At 45.5% G+C, this 20,382-nt stretch overlaps 1 protein-coding gene across 1 annotated transcript in view; it reads right to left on the bottom strand.

Moving 5' to 3' along the window:
• Positions 1-462: 462 nt before the first annotated feature.
• Positions 463-20,382, bottom strand: part of LOC115104283 (ubiquitin carboxyl-terminal hydrolase 43-like) — a 98,506-nt gene continuing 78,586 nt past the window's right edge. Inside the window, exons 9-15 of the mRNA XM_029625648.2 lie at positions 11,258-11,361; positions 7,989-8,066; positions 7,611-7,740; positions 3,838-4,204; positions 3,476-3,634; positions 2,481-2,651; positions 463-2,233 (exon numbers count right to left, since the gene is read on the bottom strand). Coding sequence (XP_029481508.2) covers positions 1,098-2,233; positions 2,481-2,651; positions 3,476-3,634; positions 3,838-4,204; positions 7,611-7,740; positions 7,989-8,066; positions 11,258-11,361 — 2,145 coding nt within the window. The 3' untranslated portion in view covers positions 463-1,097. The remainder of the gene's footprint in view (positions 2,234-2,480; positions 2,652-3,475; positions 3,635-3,837; positions 4,205-7,610; positions 7,741-7,988; positions 8,067-11,257; positions 11,362-20,382) is intronic.

Below are 20,382 nucleotides of genomic sequence, written 5' to 3'. Positions count from 1 at the left end.
CTCTTTCTGATGATTTTTTTCCATTTAGATTCAAATAGAAAGTCCAAGATACTGCCTGGTATTCTTGTATGCTCCACAATGCATCTTCAACTAGATTATCTAGACCTTTATCAGGGTCCTGATGAATGTTCTGATTGACACAAACTTTGGTTCAAGATCCATTAAATCTATTGTTGAGTATACAAGACCATCACTGTGCTGGAGTACATGGTGTGCCAACTACCCTCTTTTCAACCCAGTATTTCAATCATGTTAGTTACGAACATAAATCGGCATTTCATTCCTCTACCCTTACTTCTCCTCCAATCAAACACCGTTGTTACAGTACGGGAGTCAGTAACAGGTGTGTAACAGCCAGGTTATTACAGTACTTGTTTCTTTCAGTTGCCAGTTGCCACTGACAGAAGATGATACATGATGAATATTAGTAATAACATAAGTGTATGAGGTCCCAGCAAACAGTTTGTGGTGGAAGCACAGACAGACAATCATTTAATTGAATCTTTTCGTGCAGGATATTCCTCCGCGGCTACATCAATAGAAAATCAAGGACAGCATACAACCAAGAAAGATGCTTGACATGTTTGTGGAATAAATATGATCACAATGCAGCAGGATTACCTCTCCATTGTACACAGTCTGCATAGATTCATTTACACACAAAGACAATACGTCAATAAACATCAGTGTTAACAGAGGGTACATGATGCCCTTCAGAAACAACAGCTCTGATGGTTATACTACAGAGACCTGGTGACCGTCTGGATGTGATGTGTGTCAATCAATAGTGTGGTTCCAGTGTTCAACAAACAATCATTCTGAACTGTCACAGAGGCACTTACATTAAACAGAAGACTATGACAGACAGTTAACTGTTACGCACTGCATTACTGTTGGCAAAGCCTCCCCTAAGAACCTGTCTTATAGTAACACTGTGACTATTCCTCTCCTCTAGCAGTGGTGGCCAGACTGCTCAGCTCACCCTAACATGCTAACCCTGACAGTAGCATTGGCACAAACTCTAAATAAAGAGACACACACGCCAGATAACTCTACTGCTGTGGCAGCAGCCAGTTAGCCTAGCGGTGCGGAGGGAGTCAGAAGCAGGACTCGGGGACGGGTCTCTGCTGCCTGCCCAGGGAGGTGGTGCTGTAGCGTGCCCGCTGCAGGGTGGCATAGCTGGGCTTGTCTGTGGCCAGGCTGCTGCGGGGGGCCGGGGGAGCTACCTGCCCGTTCCTCTGCAGAGAGGAACACCTGCGCAGGGTCAAGTCCAGTTCGGTCTGGATGTTACTGGAGCTGTGGGCACGCTTGATGTCAGCAGCAGAGCTGTGACTCCCTGCCCTCCCGTTGACAAGCTGCCCTTTGCTGTGACGGCAGTCACTTCTAGGGGCGCCGTTGGCCCTCTTTTCCTCCAGCGCTACACCGTTCAGGGTCCCATTGGAGAGGGAGAGTTTATACAAACTACCGTTTGCCACCTTGCTGGTTCGTCCGTGGCCATTGGCCCGGACTTCCTCCCCCTTGCTAGGTGTACTCTGAGTGTCTTTCTTCAGGAAGCCTGATTTGAAAAAGGACAAGAAGCTGTCGTGGCTCCTTACCTCCTGACCCCTCATCCCCTTCCTCTCCTCAGGCTGTAGACCAGCCTGCAGCACCCCTACCCTGGAGGTCAGCCCTGCTTGGGCCTTGGGTCTCTTCAGTGTGGAGTCCCTACTTGGGGGGGCACTGTGGCTGATGTGGACCCCATCAGTAGAGCCTCTATGGGGGTGAGGGTCCAGGGTCCTGCCCTGGTCCTGCCTGAACTTCTTGGAGGACCTCCGGCCAAGTGAGCTGTCATCCCTGACTTTAGTGATAATACTGAGCCCCAGGCTGGAGCTCCTCTCTACGGCAGGCCTGCTCTGGCCCTCTGGTACTCTTGGGGAGTCGCAGGCCTCAGAGTTGGACCTGTCCATGCAGCTCAGGCTGCTCCCACTGGGGGAGCTGCCCAGGTCCCTGTGCCCGCCCTGGGGCGGGGTGGCCACTAGGGTGATGATGGGTTCCTTGGTGCACCGCGGCCTGCGCCCTGACTCCAGGTACTCCACCAGCTCCCCTCGCCTGGGGGCGGAGGGTTTGGGGCGGTCCTTGGAACCAAAGGACCAGCGCAGGGGCAGCACTTTGCTCAGGGTGTCCTTAGTGGGTGACCTCATGCTCACGCTCCTGCCCTGAGTGCCTCGGACAAATAGCTTATTCTCAAACCCATCTGGACCCAGAAGAAAAACAAACACAGTTAGGATTCTTCCTCATATTCCTCCTCTTTTATAATGATTCATTGATCGACTTATCTACATAATCATCTGCTTTTTAATGATGTAATGAAATCCCTATACACAGAGATAATCCTCTATGAGTAACAACCAGAACTTCAGACCAATCAGACACAGCGAGCCATAGTGGTTTTATTTATTTAGAGACATACTGGGGAAATGGTGTCCCAATGGGCTACTCACCTGTCTCTGTTTTAAGAGGCTCGTCCTCGAACACAGGGAGCTCTGGGGATTCAGGGGTTGGTGTGGGGCCAGGAGGGCCAGAGGTGGATCCCCCAGAGAACAGGCTGCCCCTCTTACTGTCCCGCGTCAGACGGATCAGCCAGTGGTCTGATGTGGAGGAGCTGGTGGAACCTGTAGAAGTAGAAGTTATAGAGAGCTAAGTGCCATCTACTGGACTCTCAACACAGCTAATACATACAAACCTGTCTCTTTTTCCTAGAGGGGGACAGTAGGCGAAACATTTCGGAAGAGTTTGCGCATATATTATAACAACATTTTGTTAGTTGTTGTTAGTTGGTATCCGAAGTCTATGCCCCTTTGTCGGTGATTGGTCAACAGTAGGGATTCTTCAATAAACTTTTCATTGTGAAATACTGCACCAAACATCTTAGTTATATGTAAAAAATGCACGACTAAGATCAAAAACATCTAAATGAACGACAGATTTCTTGAGTTATCTTAGATTAATTCGGACTATTTTGAGGAAGTGTATACTGGCTATGGTGTCTCAAGAGGGACAAACAGTACTATTGAAGCTTTTTTCTCATTTTTCAAGCGAAAGCCTTTTAAGGGAGTACACGTTCACTTTGCCTATCCGAGTTCTGCTAAGAGCAAACCAAACCTAGTATGCAGATGCCTTCACTGTACCTCCATCCTACGATGGACAAGGTCATTACACACTGCCAATCATACACTCTTTTGATTTCAACATTAATGCTTTAAATTTGAAAAATGTCTGGATGCTGTCAGTGTAGTGCCATTCATTATTGGGTGACGAAAGCCATCATTTCACCAATAATGGATATCAGAAGCCTTATTTCCATTACATGGACTTACTAAAGGTCAGTATTCTTCCAGAACCAATTGGTATATATCATCTATTGAAATGACACAATAGAACTGCAGGACATATTGTAGACCGTGGCTTAATTAAAGGACTTGTCAACAAGGCTCACCTCTGAGAGAGGAGCTGGCTGACCATGGAGGGATGGTGTTGCGTCTCTGGTAGAAGAGGATGTAGGCTCCCCGTGTGCACACCTCCCCCTCTGTGACTGGCTCTGCACTGCTGTCGTCATACCCATACCACTGGGCGTCCAATGAGTTCCTGCAGAACGCTGCACAGAGACACAGACACCGTTACTTACATACAGACTGAAGAAACCACCACCATATCTTTATCATCATCATCAAACACATTTTTGGACTGGATCTCACTTCAAGACACCTTGCTGATTAAGACCACTTTCAATGAGATTGATATTTCATAGAACATTTACAGGATGTGAACATGACAGCCAGACAGTCCCTCCATACAAACCTGTGTAATGTCCCCCATGCATGCCTCCGTGGTGGTTACACACGGCATAAAGGTCATATAGGAAGTCTGGAGGGGCCACGTCGGGTGGGCAGGGCTGTTTCCAGGCCGGGTGCAGGGGGCCGGGGAGCAGAGGACCGTGGGGAGGCAGCCGGGTGCTCTGACTCCTCTTCACCACATGGGGCGCCATGTCTAGGCCGTCTAGGGGGAAGCGCACCAGCGTGGCCAGCTTGTTGCGGCGCTCGCCCACCTGCCGGAAGCGCTTCAGGTGGAGGATGAGGATGTCAGGCAGCGTCCACAGGCTCATTTTCACCATGCCCTGTTGCAGCTGCTTACAGTGGGGACATTTCCATGCATCGTCTGGAGCCAGCTGGCAGAAAGAGAGAGAGAGAGAGGGAGAGAGAGAGAGAGAGAGAGAGAGAGAGAGAGAGAGAAACAGAGAGAGGGCGAGAGAGAGAGAGAGAGGGAGAGACAGAAAAACGACGAGAGAGACAGGGAAACAGAGAGAGGGCGAGAGAGAGAGAGAGAGGGAGAGGGAGAAAGAGAGAGACAGGGAAACAGAGGGAGAGAGAAACAGAGAAAGAGAGAGACAGCGAAACAGAGAGAGAGAGAAACAGGGAGAGAGAGAAACAGAGAAAGAGAGAGACAGAGAAACAGAGAGAGAGAGAAACAGGGAGAGAGAGAAACAGAGAAAGAGAGACAGAGAAACAGAGAGAGGGCAAGAAAGACAGAGTATTCATCCATGTAAAAAAAGAAGAAAAAAGAAATCTTGTCCCTCAATCAACCCACTGAAATCATTTCATAACACTCTCTAAAGGTGCTACATTGGATTGTTTTACATTTTTGAATTGTAATTTCAGAAAATGTCCATAATATATCTGCCGCTAATTGTGGAATGATAATATTTCACAGTATTACTTACCCGCCAGTGTTGTGATTGGCTGTGTGCTTTTCCTATTGATTTCTCCCGCCGGAGCGGCAGCTGTTCTGACTTTATGGCTGTGTTATTTAGTGAAAATCGCTCATTCCTGGTTGCAAAAATTATACATTGTTCGCTCAATTTCTGTTTATGTGAGAAAGCAAGCACTAAATAGTGTAGGGAATCATTGTACCATCTAAATCGCTATGAAATATATTTTCAATAAGCAAAAATATTGTTTTTCCAGCAGTTTGAAGCTGGTGGACAATGTTTTAGACATGAAACGTGGTCTGATACAGGTCGCGGTAGTCTTCAGTGATAGCTCTGTGCATGAGACCGTGTCTGTTTCATCAGAACTGTATGTGAAGCCAAATTTTTCAGTCACTTTCACAACCTGTTGCTGGGGCGACCGCCTCCGGCACTCTAATCCCTCTGATTAGTGTGCATGAAGAAGAGTGGAGGAAGGAGATGGAGGCAGCTGTATCCAATAATCTTCATGTTCAGTTGAGGATACTAATCTGGTCACAAATGGAGCTAAAGAAAGCCTAGTCATTTGCCTCATGAATGGCAATGGGAAATGATTCACTCCTATCAGAAACAGACATAGGACGCAAACAATGCTCAGGAAGAAACTAAGAGAAGGCTCTTGAGGAGGACATGTTCTGGATATCTATCACACATGTCAACTTCATAAGTGTATTTCATAAACCAAATTACAGGCTTTGAAATTCACGTACACCTCTATTACCTAACTAACATGGTCCAAGCACACCAAGACAGTCGTGAAGAGGGCACGACAAAACCTATCCCCCTCAGGAAATTGAAAAGATTTGGCATGGGTTCTCAGATCCTCAAAAGGTTCTACAGCTGCACCATCGAGAGCATCCTGACGGGTTGCATCACTGCATGGTATATCAACTGCTCGGCCTCCGACCGCAAGGCACTACAGAGGGTAGCGCGTACGGCCCAGTACATCACCGGGGCCAAGCTTCCTGCCATCCAGGACCTCTATACCAGGCGGTGACAGAGGAAGGCCCTAAAAAGCCACCTAGTCATAGACTGTTCGCTCTGCTACCGCACGGCAAGCGGTACCGGAGCTCCAAGTCTAGGTCCAAGAGGCTTCTAAACACCTTTTAGCCCCAGGCCATAAGACTCCTGGACATCTAATCAAATGGCTACCCAGACTACTACCCAGAACCCCCCCCCCCTTTTACACTGCTGCTATTCTCTGTTATTATCTATGCATAGTCACTTTAATAACTCTACCTACATGTACATATTACCTCAACTAACCGGTGCCCCCTGCACATCGACTCTGTACCTGTCACGCCCTGATCTGTTTCACCTGTCCTTGTGCTTGTCTCCACCCCCTCCAGGTGTCGCCCACCTTACACTTATCCTCTGGGTATTTATACCTGTGTTTTCTGTCTGTCTGTGCCAGTTGGTCTTGTTTGTCAAGCTTACCAGCGTTTGTTCCTGTCAGCTCCTGTCTTTTCCCAGCCACTCTTTTTCTTGTCCTCCTGGTTTTTGACCCTTCCCTTCCCTGTCCTGACCCTGTACCCGCCCGCCTGACCACTCTGCCTGTCCCTGACCCTGAGCCTGCCTGCCGTCCAGTACCTTTGCTCCTACTCTGGATTATCGACCCCTGCCTGCCTTGACCTGTCGTTTGCCTGCCCCTTCACACAGTCTGCACTTGGGTCTTACCTTGATACCTGATAGTACCGGCACCCCCTGTATATAGCCTTGCTATTGTTATTTTACTGCTGCTCTTTAATGATTTCTTACTATTATTTCTTACTTTTTAAAGGTATTTTTCTTAAAACGGCATGGTTGGTTAAGGGCTTGTAAGTAAGCATTTCACTGTAAGGTCTACACCTGTTGTATTCGGCGCATGTGACAAACATTTGATCTGATTTGGATATTCAGAACGTTCCCTGAAACAACCTCTTCATATAAAGAGGTGTGGAGGGGCATAGCGATGGGGCATGACGGTAAACAATATATTGTGGTACAGTATAACTGGGAGCAGGAAGATCAATCAACCATTCGAAGGGAAGGAAGTATTCTGATTCACAAGTCGTTTAGACACCGATCTGGGTGTAGATACAGTTAAGCGAGAACATACAGTTCCCAGCAGAAACACAGTCCATTCACAGCTCTAATAGAATACCAACACTCCACGGACGGGAAAATAAGAGCCCAATTGGAAAGATTAATTCCACCTCAGGTCATCTTGATTGATTCGACTGAAGGCCGATTTTGTTCTTGGCATCATGCCACAGCATTCACATCCTTTGATGTTACTGTTGACATTGCATCTTATAACACTGGGGGGTCTGTAAGAAGCATTATGGATTCCATAATGATGTCCTTAAAAGGATTGTTCACCCAAATAACAAATGTGCATCTTATTTTTAAGGTAGCATACGATTAATGAATTAGCAATTTGGATGAATTTCCCTTAAAGGACTGTTTCAAACTAGAGGCAGTCGCCCCTATAAACAAAAATACAGTATATAATGAAAAACACAGGTAGGAAGGATTTCCTTGCTCCTCGTCAGTCATTCAGTCAGTGGGTTCGGTACATAGGGTTCTATGACACATGTCAAACTCATTCCACGGAGGGCCGAGTGTCTGCGGGTTTACGCTGCTCCCTTGGACCTGATTGATGAATTAAGGTCACTAATTAGTAAGGGACTCAACTCACTTGGTTGTCTAGGGCTTAATTGAAAGGAAAAAACAAAAACCAGCAGACACAAGGCCCTCCGTGGAATGAGTTTGACACCCTTGTAGACTATAGTGAGACAACAGATTGTACTCAGCAGTGGTTGTTGCCTGACTGTAGGAGATAATGTACCTGTTCCTCTTTAGTGTAGAGCTGAAAGCACTCATCCAGGGTACAATTGTGCTGCTGGACGTGCTGCTGATGCTGGCCTCTCACACTCTCAGCATCCTTCACCACCTCCTCCTGGATGTTCCCAAACAGGCTGCAGGAGACCGACCACACACACGCAGACAGACAGACAGACAGACAGACAGACAGACAGACAGACAGACAGACAGACAGACAGACAGACAGACAGAGAGTTGGGAACATGCACAGAGAGAGAAAGAGGCTGCCAGGCATTAATAAAAATAAGGCATGTGCAGCAGCATACATACTTTTGTATGATTACAGTTGGTCTACAATAATTCAGGGCTAGAAAGTTTTAGACTGTCACTGAGATTGACTGACCAGTCTTTGATTCTGTGTTCCCACTCGATGATGAGCTTCACATGGGGCGGTCCTCCTGAGCCACAGAGATTAAGAGCTCTGGGAACAAAAGGGTCAAAGATCATCAGATTAGCAAGGTAAAACTTCAGCATAATCCCCTACTGTCCATCTATTATTCAGGTGGTATGTACATTTTGTTATGGTGCTTTTCCATTGAGTCTTACCCTCCTCACCAGTGTTTTATGTTAATGTAGGCCAGTGTTTCCCAAACTAGGGGTTGCAACCCCATGTGGGGTCTCCAGATTTGAAGTGGGGTCACAAGAGAAACTCTGGGAAAAAATCCTGCTTGGTTCATAGAACTGGGCTTATGTCAGTAACCTCCGGTAGCCGCTAGATGTGGTTGTAATAAACAGACAGGTTTCTGTTTTCTTCCAACAAATGTGGCTCTATCCTTTGAACGGTTTAAGATACAAAATATTATGACCCCTTCACATGTGTGTCACATGTGTGTCTGTTTCCCTCTACAATGCCCACAAGCCTTATTAGAACAGAGTGGACAAGATCAGGCACTAAATCAGGGGAAAAGAACATCATCAATGATTGTTATTTTCTGTACAGAAGATCATAGAAAATGATTACTGTCAAAAGTATTATCAGACTGATTTGTAATAGATTGTCATAGCCCAATTAAATAAGTAAACATTGGCCGTTGATTTCATCACTTTTCTTTTTACATGGTGGGGTCACAAAAAATGTTAATATCAAAATAGGGTCGCAGGGCAAACCAGTTTGGGGACCTCTGATGTAAACTCTAGCGCTGTTGTGTTTCCATTAGGAGTGTGGCACTAAAGACTTATTTGCGAGCAGAATCATCAAGCTCTGCATCATTCAAGAATAATGTTGTTTTGCGAGAAGGTGTTAAAGTTCAGAATTAGCCATCATGTAAATGCCAGCTGAAAAGTACCCAGGGCTTTGCCGTGGCTCCAAGTCAGAGCAGAGCCATGGCCTCGTGAGACATAGGTGCCAGCCCACGTAGATGGAAACAGAAAAGTCTGAGCCTTTTGGGTAAAACACTGGGGTAAATCCCCATTGGAAATGGGGCATAGAGACCTTTTCAGAGAGGGCCTTTGTGCAGCAGCATGTATTTATAGACTCTGTACAGCCACTAGGTGTCAGCAGGTCCTTACAATTAAACATCCACCACACTGGAATTCAAAAGAAGGAGCAGATCATGTATTTATAGACTCTGTACAGCCACTAGGTGTCAGCAGGTCCTTACAATTAAACATCCACCACACTGGAATTCAAAAGAAGGAGCAGATCATGTATTTATAGACTCTGTACAGCCACTAGGTGTCAGCAGGACCTTACAATTAAACATCCACCACACTGGGATTCAAAAAGAAGGAGCAGATCATGGATTTGTAGATAGTGCTTTCAGAAGTGCGTTTTTCAGAGGCTGAATAAACAGAATATCCACGAACTATTCACACAACAACATATGTTTAAAGCACAATCGATGGTAAGAAAGTAGTTGAAGAAAAAAGGAATGCCCGCAACTCTGGTATGCTCCCATGGTGATTTAATCAGACGCACAATAAAGACGACCTTTTGATCCGAGTTGGATCTTCGGCAGGTCAAGAAAGTAGTTAAACATGAGCTTTTCATTCAGAGTCTGTATTAACGCTACTGTAGGCCCCTTGAAACCTGGACAGCATTGGATATCATCATGTTGGGGTCCTTTCCCTTTCCTTTCCTAAAGCATGTTATGAATCAGATTGATTTAATGTAAAAGTCAAGTTTTATGTGCTTTACCAAACCCTAACAGCTAAAACAATGCATGAAGCTATTCTTGGTGTGATAGAGCCCCACCAGAAACCCAGCTCCAGGGTCAGTTTTAAATAGGAAATAAATCGTATGTGGGATTTTAAACAATTTGTGACAGATTAATTGGGGATTTTCCTTAATGCTAGTTATTCATGAGCAGTAGAAGAGGTGGAATGGGGACAATACAGAGAAACAATTTATTTTTCAGTCTCTACTACAATGGAGCGTGTTTTCTTGACTCAAAACGTCTGTGACAGTTGTGCTTTTATAATGGCCTCGAGAGATCCATCCAGTCTCAAAAGGACTCAATTATACAGTATTTGAATTCAGAAATATCTCTCAGAGCAGCTGGCAAGATTGTCTACAGTTTTCTTGGCAGAGAGTAGAATAGTAAGTTCACTATCACAATGTCTATGACTGTATAAATCTTGTGCTCTGGGGGTCCTTCAGGTAAACTACATTATATTCTGGGCTGAGAGTCAATCAAAGCCAGCTGAACTCTTCAAGCGAACACTTCAAACAGAATTTCATTACACAGTGATCCCCATGGCTGCGGGGTGCCTCTCAGTATGAGCCCCGGAGATTTCAGCTCTGTAGAGACAGTACATGTATCTCTCCACAGGCTAGAGCTGCTTTCATTTACCACCATCACAGCTACTATTATGACTCTACACAGCCCTGCCCGTGATGAAGGCTGGCTATGGACACCCACAAAATAGCAACAGGATAAATGCATCTATACTGGTCAAAGGAGCGAAGTGGGATAGCAGACAAACTATATGCTGGAAGAAGAATGTTCCTTCCTATCACTTTATTTTCCAAAGTAAGGGAAAGCTATTGATTGAAATGCTAAATGTTTTTACTGATGGTGTTGTTGAAGGTTACAAAAAAGAATCACATAAACCTTTTAGGGGCACTGGTGCAGCAATATTACTGAAATATCAATACATGAATGGGTCTTGTAGCACCATCATCAAATAAAAGTGTTCTGAATGCTGTGCACACATGCACTTTAAAAGCACCACGCCCCCCAGCAACCATTCAAATGGACGAATGGACATTTCTAAGCAACTTGAGGAATTCTGCCTTAATAAAGCACCCTTTAAAATAGCAATTAGCTTCCACAGAATGTAAACCATTAGGCACCCTCTCCTGAAAAGGAACCTTACAAAAATGGCTGCATATTTCACTGCTGTAAGAAATGGGCATTACATAATCCACAACACAGTATGGACTGCCTCTCAGTAAAGAATTACCCATACAAAATATAGAGGGAAGAAACTGTGGTTTTGACACATTACTCTTGAAATGCTTGGAAGACTTGCTTGAACAACTCTACTGCTTCACTTTAGCTTGATGAAGCGCCTGTTCGCGGCCTTACCTTCTCATCTCACTACCTAACTGTCTGACACGCAGACGCTTAGCTAGCTACAGTATGTGGCCTGCAGAGCTGTCTGTCTCACCTGTTCACTGCTGGGTGGTAGAGCGGCCGTCCATCCTGGGGGGAGAGGTAGCTGTAGGACGCTGACCCTGCCACCACACGGATCTTAAACAGCACTCTGGCATTCTGCAAGACGACCACAGGTGAAAAAGGATGATTATTGAATGAATCAATATTGGCATTGCCACTGGAGTTAGGAGCAGGGACTAGAGTAATGTACAACTATGAGTGTACACTATAATCAGGGATCCCACTGGTCTTGGTGGACTTGCATATGGTGATTGATAGCACAGTTCTTTGAATCCTAATTTGATGAATGCAATACCCTCTAAAATCCTGTCTGCACAGGACAGATCAAGGTTTGTAGTCAGTAAAAAGTGCCCTATCATCTGATGTGGAGGTTGAATAATGATTTGTAAAGGCAACATCCCCCAGCAATAATATTCTTCGAATTGGCACTGTTTGTTACGGTCAAAACCGCACGGCAAGTCTAGGTCCAAAAGGCTTCTTAACAGCTTCTACCCCCAAGCCATAAGACTCCTTAACAGCTAATCAAATGGCTACACAGACTACTTGCTTTGTCCCTCCCCCTCTTTTACACTGCTGCTACTCTCTGTTTATTATCTATGCATAGTCACTTTAACTCTACCTACATGTTCCTATTACCTCAATTACCTCGACTAACCTGTGCCCCCGCACATTGACTCTGTACCGGTACCCCCTGTATATAGCCTCCACATTGACTCTGTACCGGTACCCCCTGTATATAGCCTCCACATTGACTCTGTACCGGTACCCCCTATATATAGCCTCCACATTGACTCTGTACCGGTACCACCCTGTATAGAGCCTCCACATTGACTCTGTACCGGTACCCCCTGTATATAGCCTCCACATTGACTCTGTACCGGTACCACCCTGTATATAGCCTCCACATTGACTCTGTACCGGTACCACCCTGTATAGAGCCTCCACATTGACTCTGTACTGGTACCCCCTGTATATAGCCTCCACATTGACTCTGTACCGGTACCACCCTGTATAGAGCCTCCACATTGACTCTGTACCGGTACCCCCTGTATATAGCCTCCACATTGACTCTGTACCGGTACCCCCTGTATATAGCCTCCACATTGACTCTGTACCGGTACCCCCTGTATATAGCCTCCACATTGACTCTGTACCGGTACCCCCTGTATATAGTCTCCACATTGACTCTGTACCGGTACCCCCTGTATATAGCCTCCACATTGACTCTGTACTGGTACCCCCTGTATAGAGCCTCCACATTGACTCTGTACTGGTACCCCCTGTATATAGCCTCCACATTGACTCTGTACCGGTACCCCCTGTATATAGCCTCCACATTGACTCTGTACCGGTACCCCCTGTATATAGCCTCCACATTGACTCTGTACCAGTACCCCCTGTATATAGCCTCCACATTGACTCTGTACCGGTACCCCCTGTATATAGCCTCCACACTGACTCTGTACTGGTACCCCCTGTATAGAGCCTCCACATTGACTCTGTACTGGTACCCCCTGTATAAAGCCTCCACATTGACTCTGTACTGGTACCCCCTGTATAGAGCCTCCACATTGACTCTGTACTGGTTGTATATAGCCTCGCTACTGTTATTTTACTGCTGCTCTATTTTTTACTTATCAATTTTTTACTTAAAACTTATTTTTCTTAAAACTGCATTGTTGGTTACGGTCTTGTAAATAAGCATTACACCTGTTGTATTCGGCACATGTGACAAATAACATTTGATTTGATTGGCTTGAGAAAACACAAAAAGAGATGACGAAAAAGTTGTATGGCTTAGACAGAAAAATAGAGAAAATAACCAACAGCTAATGGGCCCGTTTGAAATACTGCCACCAGAGAGAAGATGAGCAACCAAGCATTCAAATCAATACATTGGAGAGTTCATAGTTCCAAACCACATTTTTCCTGGCCAAAGCCTCTGAATCTTTTTGATAGGCTTGGGGCCCTGCACCAAACTTGGAGGACGCTAGGAAAGGGTGGGTCTTTCCAAATGAATCATCATTAAGATTTGTGTTAGTTTTTGCCTCATCTCTGCGAGATATACAGGAGAAACTGTTTACTGAGAACTGTTCTAGTTTGGAAGGTACACCCAGGAACACGATCAATAAAAATATATATATTTTGCCTGGTTCCAAAGTTTCACAGGTTCATTTCGATGTGAAACACCCAATAATCCCAAAGATAATCACCCTCCTTATGCTTGTTTCCATTGCATTTGAAAAATCAAGAAAAAATGTGTTTTTTACTCAGAGGCCTGCTGGGATTGGATGTTCTGGAGTGTTTTGCAGAAAATGAAACTGATTTCCTCTCCTTCAAATGAATTCCTGTGAGTTGCTGGCCAGATTCCAGGATAAACAACAACACTGATTCTTGTGAAGAGGAGAGAACCAAAAATAGGTGGTGAAGGCATTATGTAAGTAGGAGAACACTGAACCGACTCGTCCTGAATGGATTGAAACACTACATTCCTGAAAATACTGTAAATATTGCAAAGATGTGCAAGGTATTTCCTATTTCTACGATGGCTGTTGCTGCGAGTGTGAAAATGTTGACTTTCCATGTCAGAAACAAACTAAAGTAAATTAATCAGTTAATAACATAATAGCATGGCTTTGAAATTCATTAGGTGTAAATCATATAAGATCGACAAAACATTTCCATTATTATAGCAGGATAATAATGGGATGGTTGCTGTTTCTCCAGTCATCCTGATGGGGGCAGCTCCCATCTGTCTAACAGCCCTCTCAGGGTTTGTTTAACACTTAAAAAGAAAAATTCCCTCCAAAACGACATTTTAGTATTATTTTCATTAGTCCATTGTTAATACAGTCCCAGAATCTTTTGCATGTCAGTAGTCAAGTTTTAAAGAAGCAAAGTGTCACTTGGCACATCACCATGATGATGTGGAACATGGTTATTCTGACTTTCAGGGGTGGTCAGAAGGGGTGGTCTGTCCCACATTTTCAGATATTGTACTGTTGCTGGTGGTCTGAAGGGTTGTGTTCCCACCCATACAGGACATCTACTTGAAACGGTGCCTGAGGAAGTCCAGCAGCATCGTCAAGGATCCCACACACCCCAGACATGAGCTGTTCACTCCCTTACCGTCCGTCAGACGGTATCAAAGCATACGGTCTGACACCAAGAGGCTCAGAGAGGGTTTCTAGTTTTTACCCCCTTTTTCTCACCAATTTCGATCTTGTCTCATCGCTACAACTCCCCAACGGGCTCGGGAGGCGAAGGTCGAGTAATGCGTCCTCCGAAACATGACCCGCCAAACCGTGCTTCTTAACACATGTCCTTAAATGGATGTCCTTTAATGGATGTCCTTAAATGGATGTCCTTTATTGGATGTCCTTAAATGGATGTCCTTTAATGGATGTCCTTAAATGGATGTCCTTTATTGGATGTCCTTAAATGGATGTCCTTTAATGGATGTCCTTTAATGGATGTCCTTAAATGGATGTCCTTAAATGGATGTCCTTTAATGGATGTCCTTTAATGGATGTCCTTTAATGGATGTCCTTAAATGGATGTCCTTTATTGGATGTCCTTAAATGGATGTCCTTTAATGGATGTCCTTTAATGGATGTCCTTAAATGGATGTCCTTTAATGGATGTCCTTTAATGGATGTCCTTAAATGGATGTCCTTTAATGGATGTCCTTAAATGGATGTCCTTTAATGGATGTCCTTTAATGGATGTCCTTTAATGGATGTTAAATGGATGTCCTTTAATGGGATGTCCTTTAATGGATGTCCTTTAATGGATGTCCTTTAATGGATGTCCTTAAATGGATGTCCTTTATTGGATGTCCTTAAATGGATGTCCTTTATTGGATGTCCTTTAATGGATGTCCTTTAATGGATGTCCTTTAAAGGATGTCCTTCAATGGATGTCCTTTAATGGATGTCCTTAAATGGATGTCCTTAAATGGATGTCCTTTAATGGATGTCCTTAAATGGATGTCCTTTAATGGATGTCCTTAAATGGATGTCCTCAAATGGATGTCCTTAAATTGATGTCCTTAAATTGATGTCCTTAAATGGATGTCCTTTATTGGATGTCCTTAAATGGATGTCCTTAAATGGATGTCCTTAAATTTATGTCCTTAAATGGATGTCCTTTATTGGATGTCCTTTAATGGATGTCCTTAAATGGATGTCCTCAAATGGATGTCCTTAAATTGATGTCCTTAAATGGATGTCCTTAAATGGATGTCCTTTGATGTCCTTAAATTGATGTCCTTAAATGGATGTCCTTTATTGGATGTCCTTTAATGGATGTCCTTAAATGGATGTCCTTTAATGGATGTCCTTTAATGGATGTCCTTTAATGGATGTCCTTTAATGGATGTCCTTTAATGGATGTCCTTTAATGGATGTCCTTTAATGGATGTCCTTTAATGGATGTCCTTAAATGGATGTCCTTTATTGGATGTCCTTTAATGGATGTCCTTAAATGGATGTCCTTAAATGGAGGTCCTTTATTGGATGTCCTTTAATGGATGTCCTTTATTGGATGTCCTTTAATGGATGTCCTTAAATGGAGTCCTTAAATGGATGTCCTTTATTGGATGTTTAATGGATGTCCTTAAATGGATGTCCTTAAATGGATGTCCTTAAATGGATGTCCTTAAATGGGATTGATGTCCTTAAATGGATGTCCTTAAATGGATGTCCTTAAATGGATGTCCTTTATTGGATGTCCTTTAATTTAATGGATGTCCTTAAATGGATGTCCTTTAATGGATGTCCTTAAATTTAATGGATGTCCTTTAATGGATGTCCTTGGAAATGGATGTCCTTAAATGGATGTCCTTAAATGGATGTCCTTTATGGATGTCCTTAAATGGATGTCCTTAAATGGATGTCCTTTAATGGATGTCCTTAAATGGATGTTGGATGTCCTTTAATGGATGTCCTTAAATGGATGTCCTTAAAATGTCCTTGGATGTCCTTTAATGGATGTCCTTTAATGGATGTCCTTAAATTGGATGTCCTTAAATGGATGTCCTTTAATGGATGTCCTTTAATGGATGTCCTTAAATGGATGTCCTTAAATGGATGTCCTTTATTGGATGTCCTTTAATGGATGTCCTTAAATGGATGTCCTTAAATGGAGGTCCTTTATTGGATGTCCTTTAATGGATGTCCTTTATTGGATGTCCTTTAATGGATGTCCTTAAATGGAGGTCCTTTAATGGATGTCCTTAAATGGATGTCCTTAAATGGATGTCCTTAAATTGATGTCCTTAAATGGAGGTCCTTTATTGGATGTCCTTAAATGGATGTCCTTTATTGGATGTCCTTTAATGGATGTCCTTAAATGGATGTCCTTTAATGGATGTCCTTTAATGGATGTCCTTAAATGGATGTCCTTTAATGGATGTCCTTAAATGGATGTCCTTTAATGGATGTCCTTAAATGGATGTCCTTTATTGGATGTCCTTTAATGGATGTCCTTAAATTGATGTCCTTAAATGGATGTCCTTAAATGGATGTCCTTTAATGGATTTCCAAAAGGGGGAGCCACTACTCCTCTACTCCTCTTGATGCATTTGGATTGACATTATTTTATGAACAAAATTGAAACGATGAAAAAAGACAAATCTTTGCAAAGGTATACAGAATGACAATACTAACGAGGAATTATATGTCAAAAGCTGCTATGGGACTGTACATGTAGCCTGTCAACTATGTGTCTGTCTATCCCTGTTCTCTCCTCTCTGCAAAGACCATACAAACGCTCCACACCGCGTGGCCGCGGCCACTCTAATCTGGTGGTCCCAGCGCGCACGACCCACGTGGAGTTCCAGGTCTCCGGTAGCCTCTGGAACTGCCGATCTGCGGCCAACAAGGCAGAGTTCATCTCAGCCTATGCCTCCCTCCAGTCCCTCGACTTCTTGGCACTGACGGAAACATGGATCACCACAGATAACACTGCTACTCCTACTGCTCTATCTTCGTCCGCCCACGTGTTCTCGCACACCCCGAGAGCTTCTGGTCAGCGGGGTGGTGGCACCGGGATCCTCATCTCTCCCAAGTGGTCATTCTCTCTTTCTCCCCTTACCCATCTGTCTATCGCCTCCTTTGAATTCCATGCTGTCACAGTTACCAGCCCTTTCAAGCTTAACATCCTTATCATTTATCGCCCTCCAGGTTCCCTTGGAGAGTTCATCAATGAGCTTGATGCCTTGATAAGCTCCTTTCCTGAGGACGGCTCACCTCTCACAGTTCTGGGCGACTTTAACCTCCCCACGTCTACCTTTGACTCATTCCTCTCTGCCTCCTTCTTTCCACTCCTCTCCTCTTTTGACCTCACCCTCTCACCTTCCCCCTCTACTCACAAGGCAGGCAATACGCTCGACCTCATCTTTACTAGATGCTGTTCTTCCACTAACCTCACTGCAACTCCCCTCCAAGTCTCCGACCACTACCTTGTATCCTTTTCCCTCTTGCTCTCATCCAACACTTCCCACACTGCCCCTACTCGGATGGTATCGCGCCGTCCCAATCTTCGCTCTCTCTCCCCGCTACTCTCTCCTCTTCCATCCTATCATCTCTTCCCTCTGCTCAAACCTTCTCCAACCTATCTCCTGATTCTGCTTCCTCAACCCTCCTCTCCTCCCTTTCTGCATCCCTTGATTCTCTATGTCCCCTATCCTCCAGGCCGGCTCGGTCCTCCCCTCCTGCTCCGTGGCTCGACGACTCATTGCGAGCTCACAGAACAGGGCTCCGGGCAGCCGATCGGAAATGGAGGAAAACTCGCCTCCCCTGCGGACCTGGCATCCTTTCACTCCCTCCTCTCTACATTTTCCTCTTCTGTCTCTGCTGCTAAAGCCACTTTCTACCACTCTAAATTCCAAGCATCTGCCTCTAACCCTAGGAAGCTCTTTGCCACCTTCTCCTCCCTCCTGAATCCTCCTCCCCTCCCCCCTCCTCCCTCTCTGCAGATGACTTCGTCAACCATTTTGAAAAGAAGGTCGACGACATCCGATCCTCGTTTGCTAAGTCAAACGACACCGCTGGTTCTGCTCACACTGCCCTACCCTGTGCTCTGACCTCTTTCTCCCCTCTCTCTCCAGATGAAATCTCGCGTCTTGTGACGGCCGGCCGCCCAACAACCTGCCCGCTTGACCCTATTCCCTCCTCTCTTCTCCAGACCATTTCCGGAGACCTTCTCCCTTACCTCACCTCGCTCATCAACTCATCCCTGACCGCTGGCTACGTCCCTTCTGTCTTCAAGAGAGCGAGAGTTGCACCCCTTCTGAAAAAACCTACACTCGATCCCTCCGATGTCAACAACTACAGACCAGTATCCCTTCTTTCTTTTCTCTCCAAAACTCTCGAACGTGCCGTCCTTGGCCAGCTCTCCCGCTATCTCTCTCAGAATGACCTTCTTGATCCAAATCAGTCAGGTTTCAAGACTAGTCATTCAACTGAGACTGCTCTTCTCTGTATCACGGAGGCCCTCCGCACTGCTAAAGCTAACTCTCTCTCCTCTGCTCTCATCCTTCTAGACCTATCGGCTGCCTTCGATACTGTGAACCATCAGATCCTCCTCTCCACCCTCTCCGAGTTGGGTATCTCCGGCGCGGCCCACGCTTGGATTGCGTCCTACCTGACAGGTCGCTCCTACCAGGTGGCGTGGCGAGAATCTGTCTCCTCACCACGCGCTCTCACCACTGGCGTCCCCCAGGGCTCTGTTCTAGGCCCTCTCCTATTCTCGCTATACACCAAGTCACTTGGCTCTGTCATAACCTCACATGGTCTCTCCTATCATTGCTATGCAGACGACACACAATTAATCTTCTCCTTTCCCCCTTCTGATGACCAGCTGGCGAATCGCATCTCTGCATGTCTGGCAGACATATCAGTGTGGATGACGGATCACCACCTCAAGCTGAACCTCGGCAAGACGGAGCTGCTCTTCCTCCCGGGGAAGGACTGCCCATTCCATGATCTCGCCATCACGGTTGACAACTCCATTGTGTCCTCCTCCCAGAGCGCTAAGAACCTAGGCGTGATCCTGGACAACACCCTGTCGTTCTCAACTAACATCAAGGCGGTGGCCCGTTCTTGTAGGTTCATGCTCTACAACATCCGCAGAGTACGACCCTGCCTCACACAGGAAGCAGCGCAGGTCCTAATCCAGGCACTTGTCATCTCCCGTCTGGATTACTGCAACTCGCTGTTGGCTGGGCTCCCTGCCTGTGCCATTAAACCCCTACAACTCATCCAGAACGCTGCAGCCCGTCTGGTGTTCAACCTTCCCAAGTTCTCTCACGTCACCCCGCTCCTCCGCTCTCTCCACTGGCTTCCAGTTGAAGCTCGCATCCGCTACAAGACCATGGTGCTTGCCTACAGAGCTGTGAGGGGAACGGCACCTCAGTACCTCCAGGCTCTGATCAGGCCCTACACCCAAACAAGGGCACTGCGTTCATCCACCTCTGGCCTGCTCGCCTCCCTACCACTGAGGAAGTACAGTTCCCGCGCAGCCCAGTCAAAACTGTTCGCTGCTCTGGCCCCCCAATGGTGGAACAAACTCCCTCACGACGCCAGGACAGCGGAGTCAATCACCACCTTCCGGAGACACCTGAAACCCCACCTCTTTCAGGAATACCTAGGATAGGATAAAGTAATCCTTCTCACCCCCCCTCCCCCTTAAAAGATTTAGATGCACTATTGTAAAGTGGCTGTTCCACTGGATGTCTTAAGGTGAACGCACCAATTTGTAAGTCGCTCTGGATAAGAGCGTCTGCTAAATGACTTAAATGTAATGTAATGTACATTAGGATGTCGTGTGGGCATACAGCTCAACACGGACCTGTCATGGGGTAACCTAGAATAAAGATACTAGATCTAAAATCTAGGACGTCGGGGGAATAACCAGACCTCATAAAGGAATCTGTGAGGCCTGCAGTTTGTCTAAATACCTTAGAGAGTCTTGCAGAGGGTTTTTCTATATTTGTGCTCAACTTGAGATAGCGAACACAGAACACATTAAGTGCTCGTATGACTCTGCTCCAGCTGAAATGCCAGAATGGTTTAAAATGGAAGAAGAATGGATTTCCCACTGTGTCACACTGTC

Source organism: Oncorhynchus nerka, linkage group LG21 (assembly GCF_034236695.1).
Source record: "Oncorhynchus nerka isolate Pitt River linkage group LG21, Oner_Uvic_2.0, whole genome shotgun sequence".
NCBI lineage: Eukaryota > Metazoa > Chordata > Actinopteri > Salmoniformes > Salmonidae > Oncorhynchus > Oncorhynchus nerka.
The sequence above is the reverse complement of the archived record's forward strand: the minus strand, read 5'-3'. Positions and strand labels throughout refer to the sequence as shown.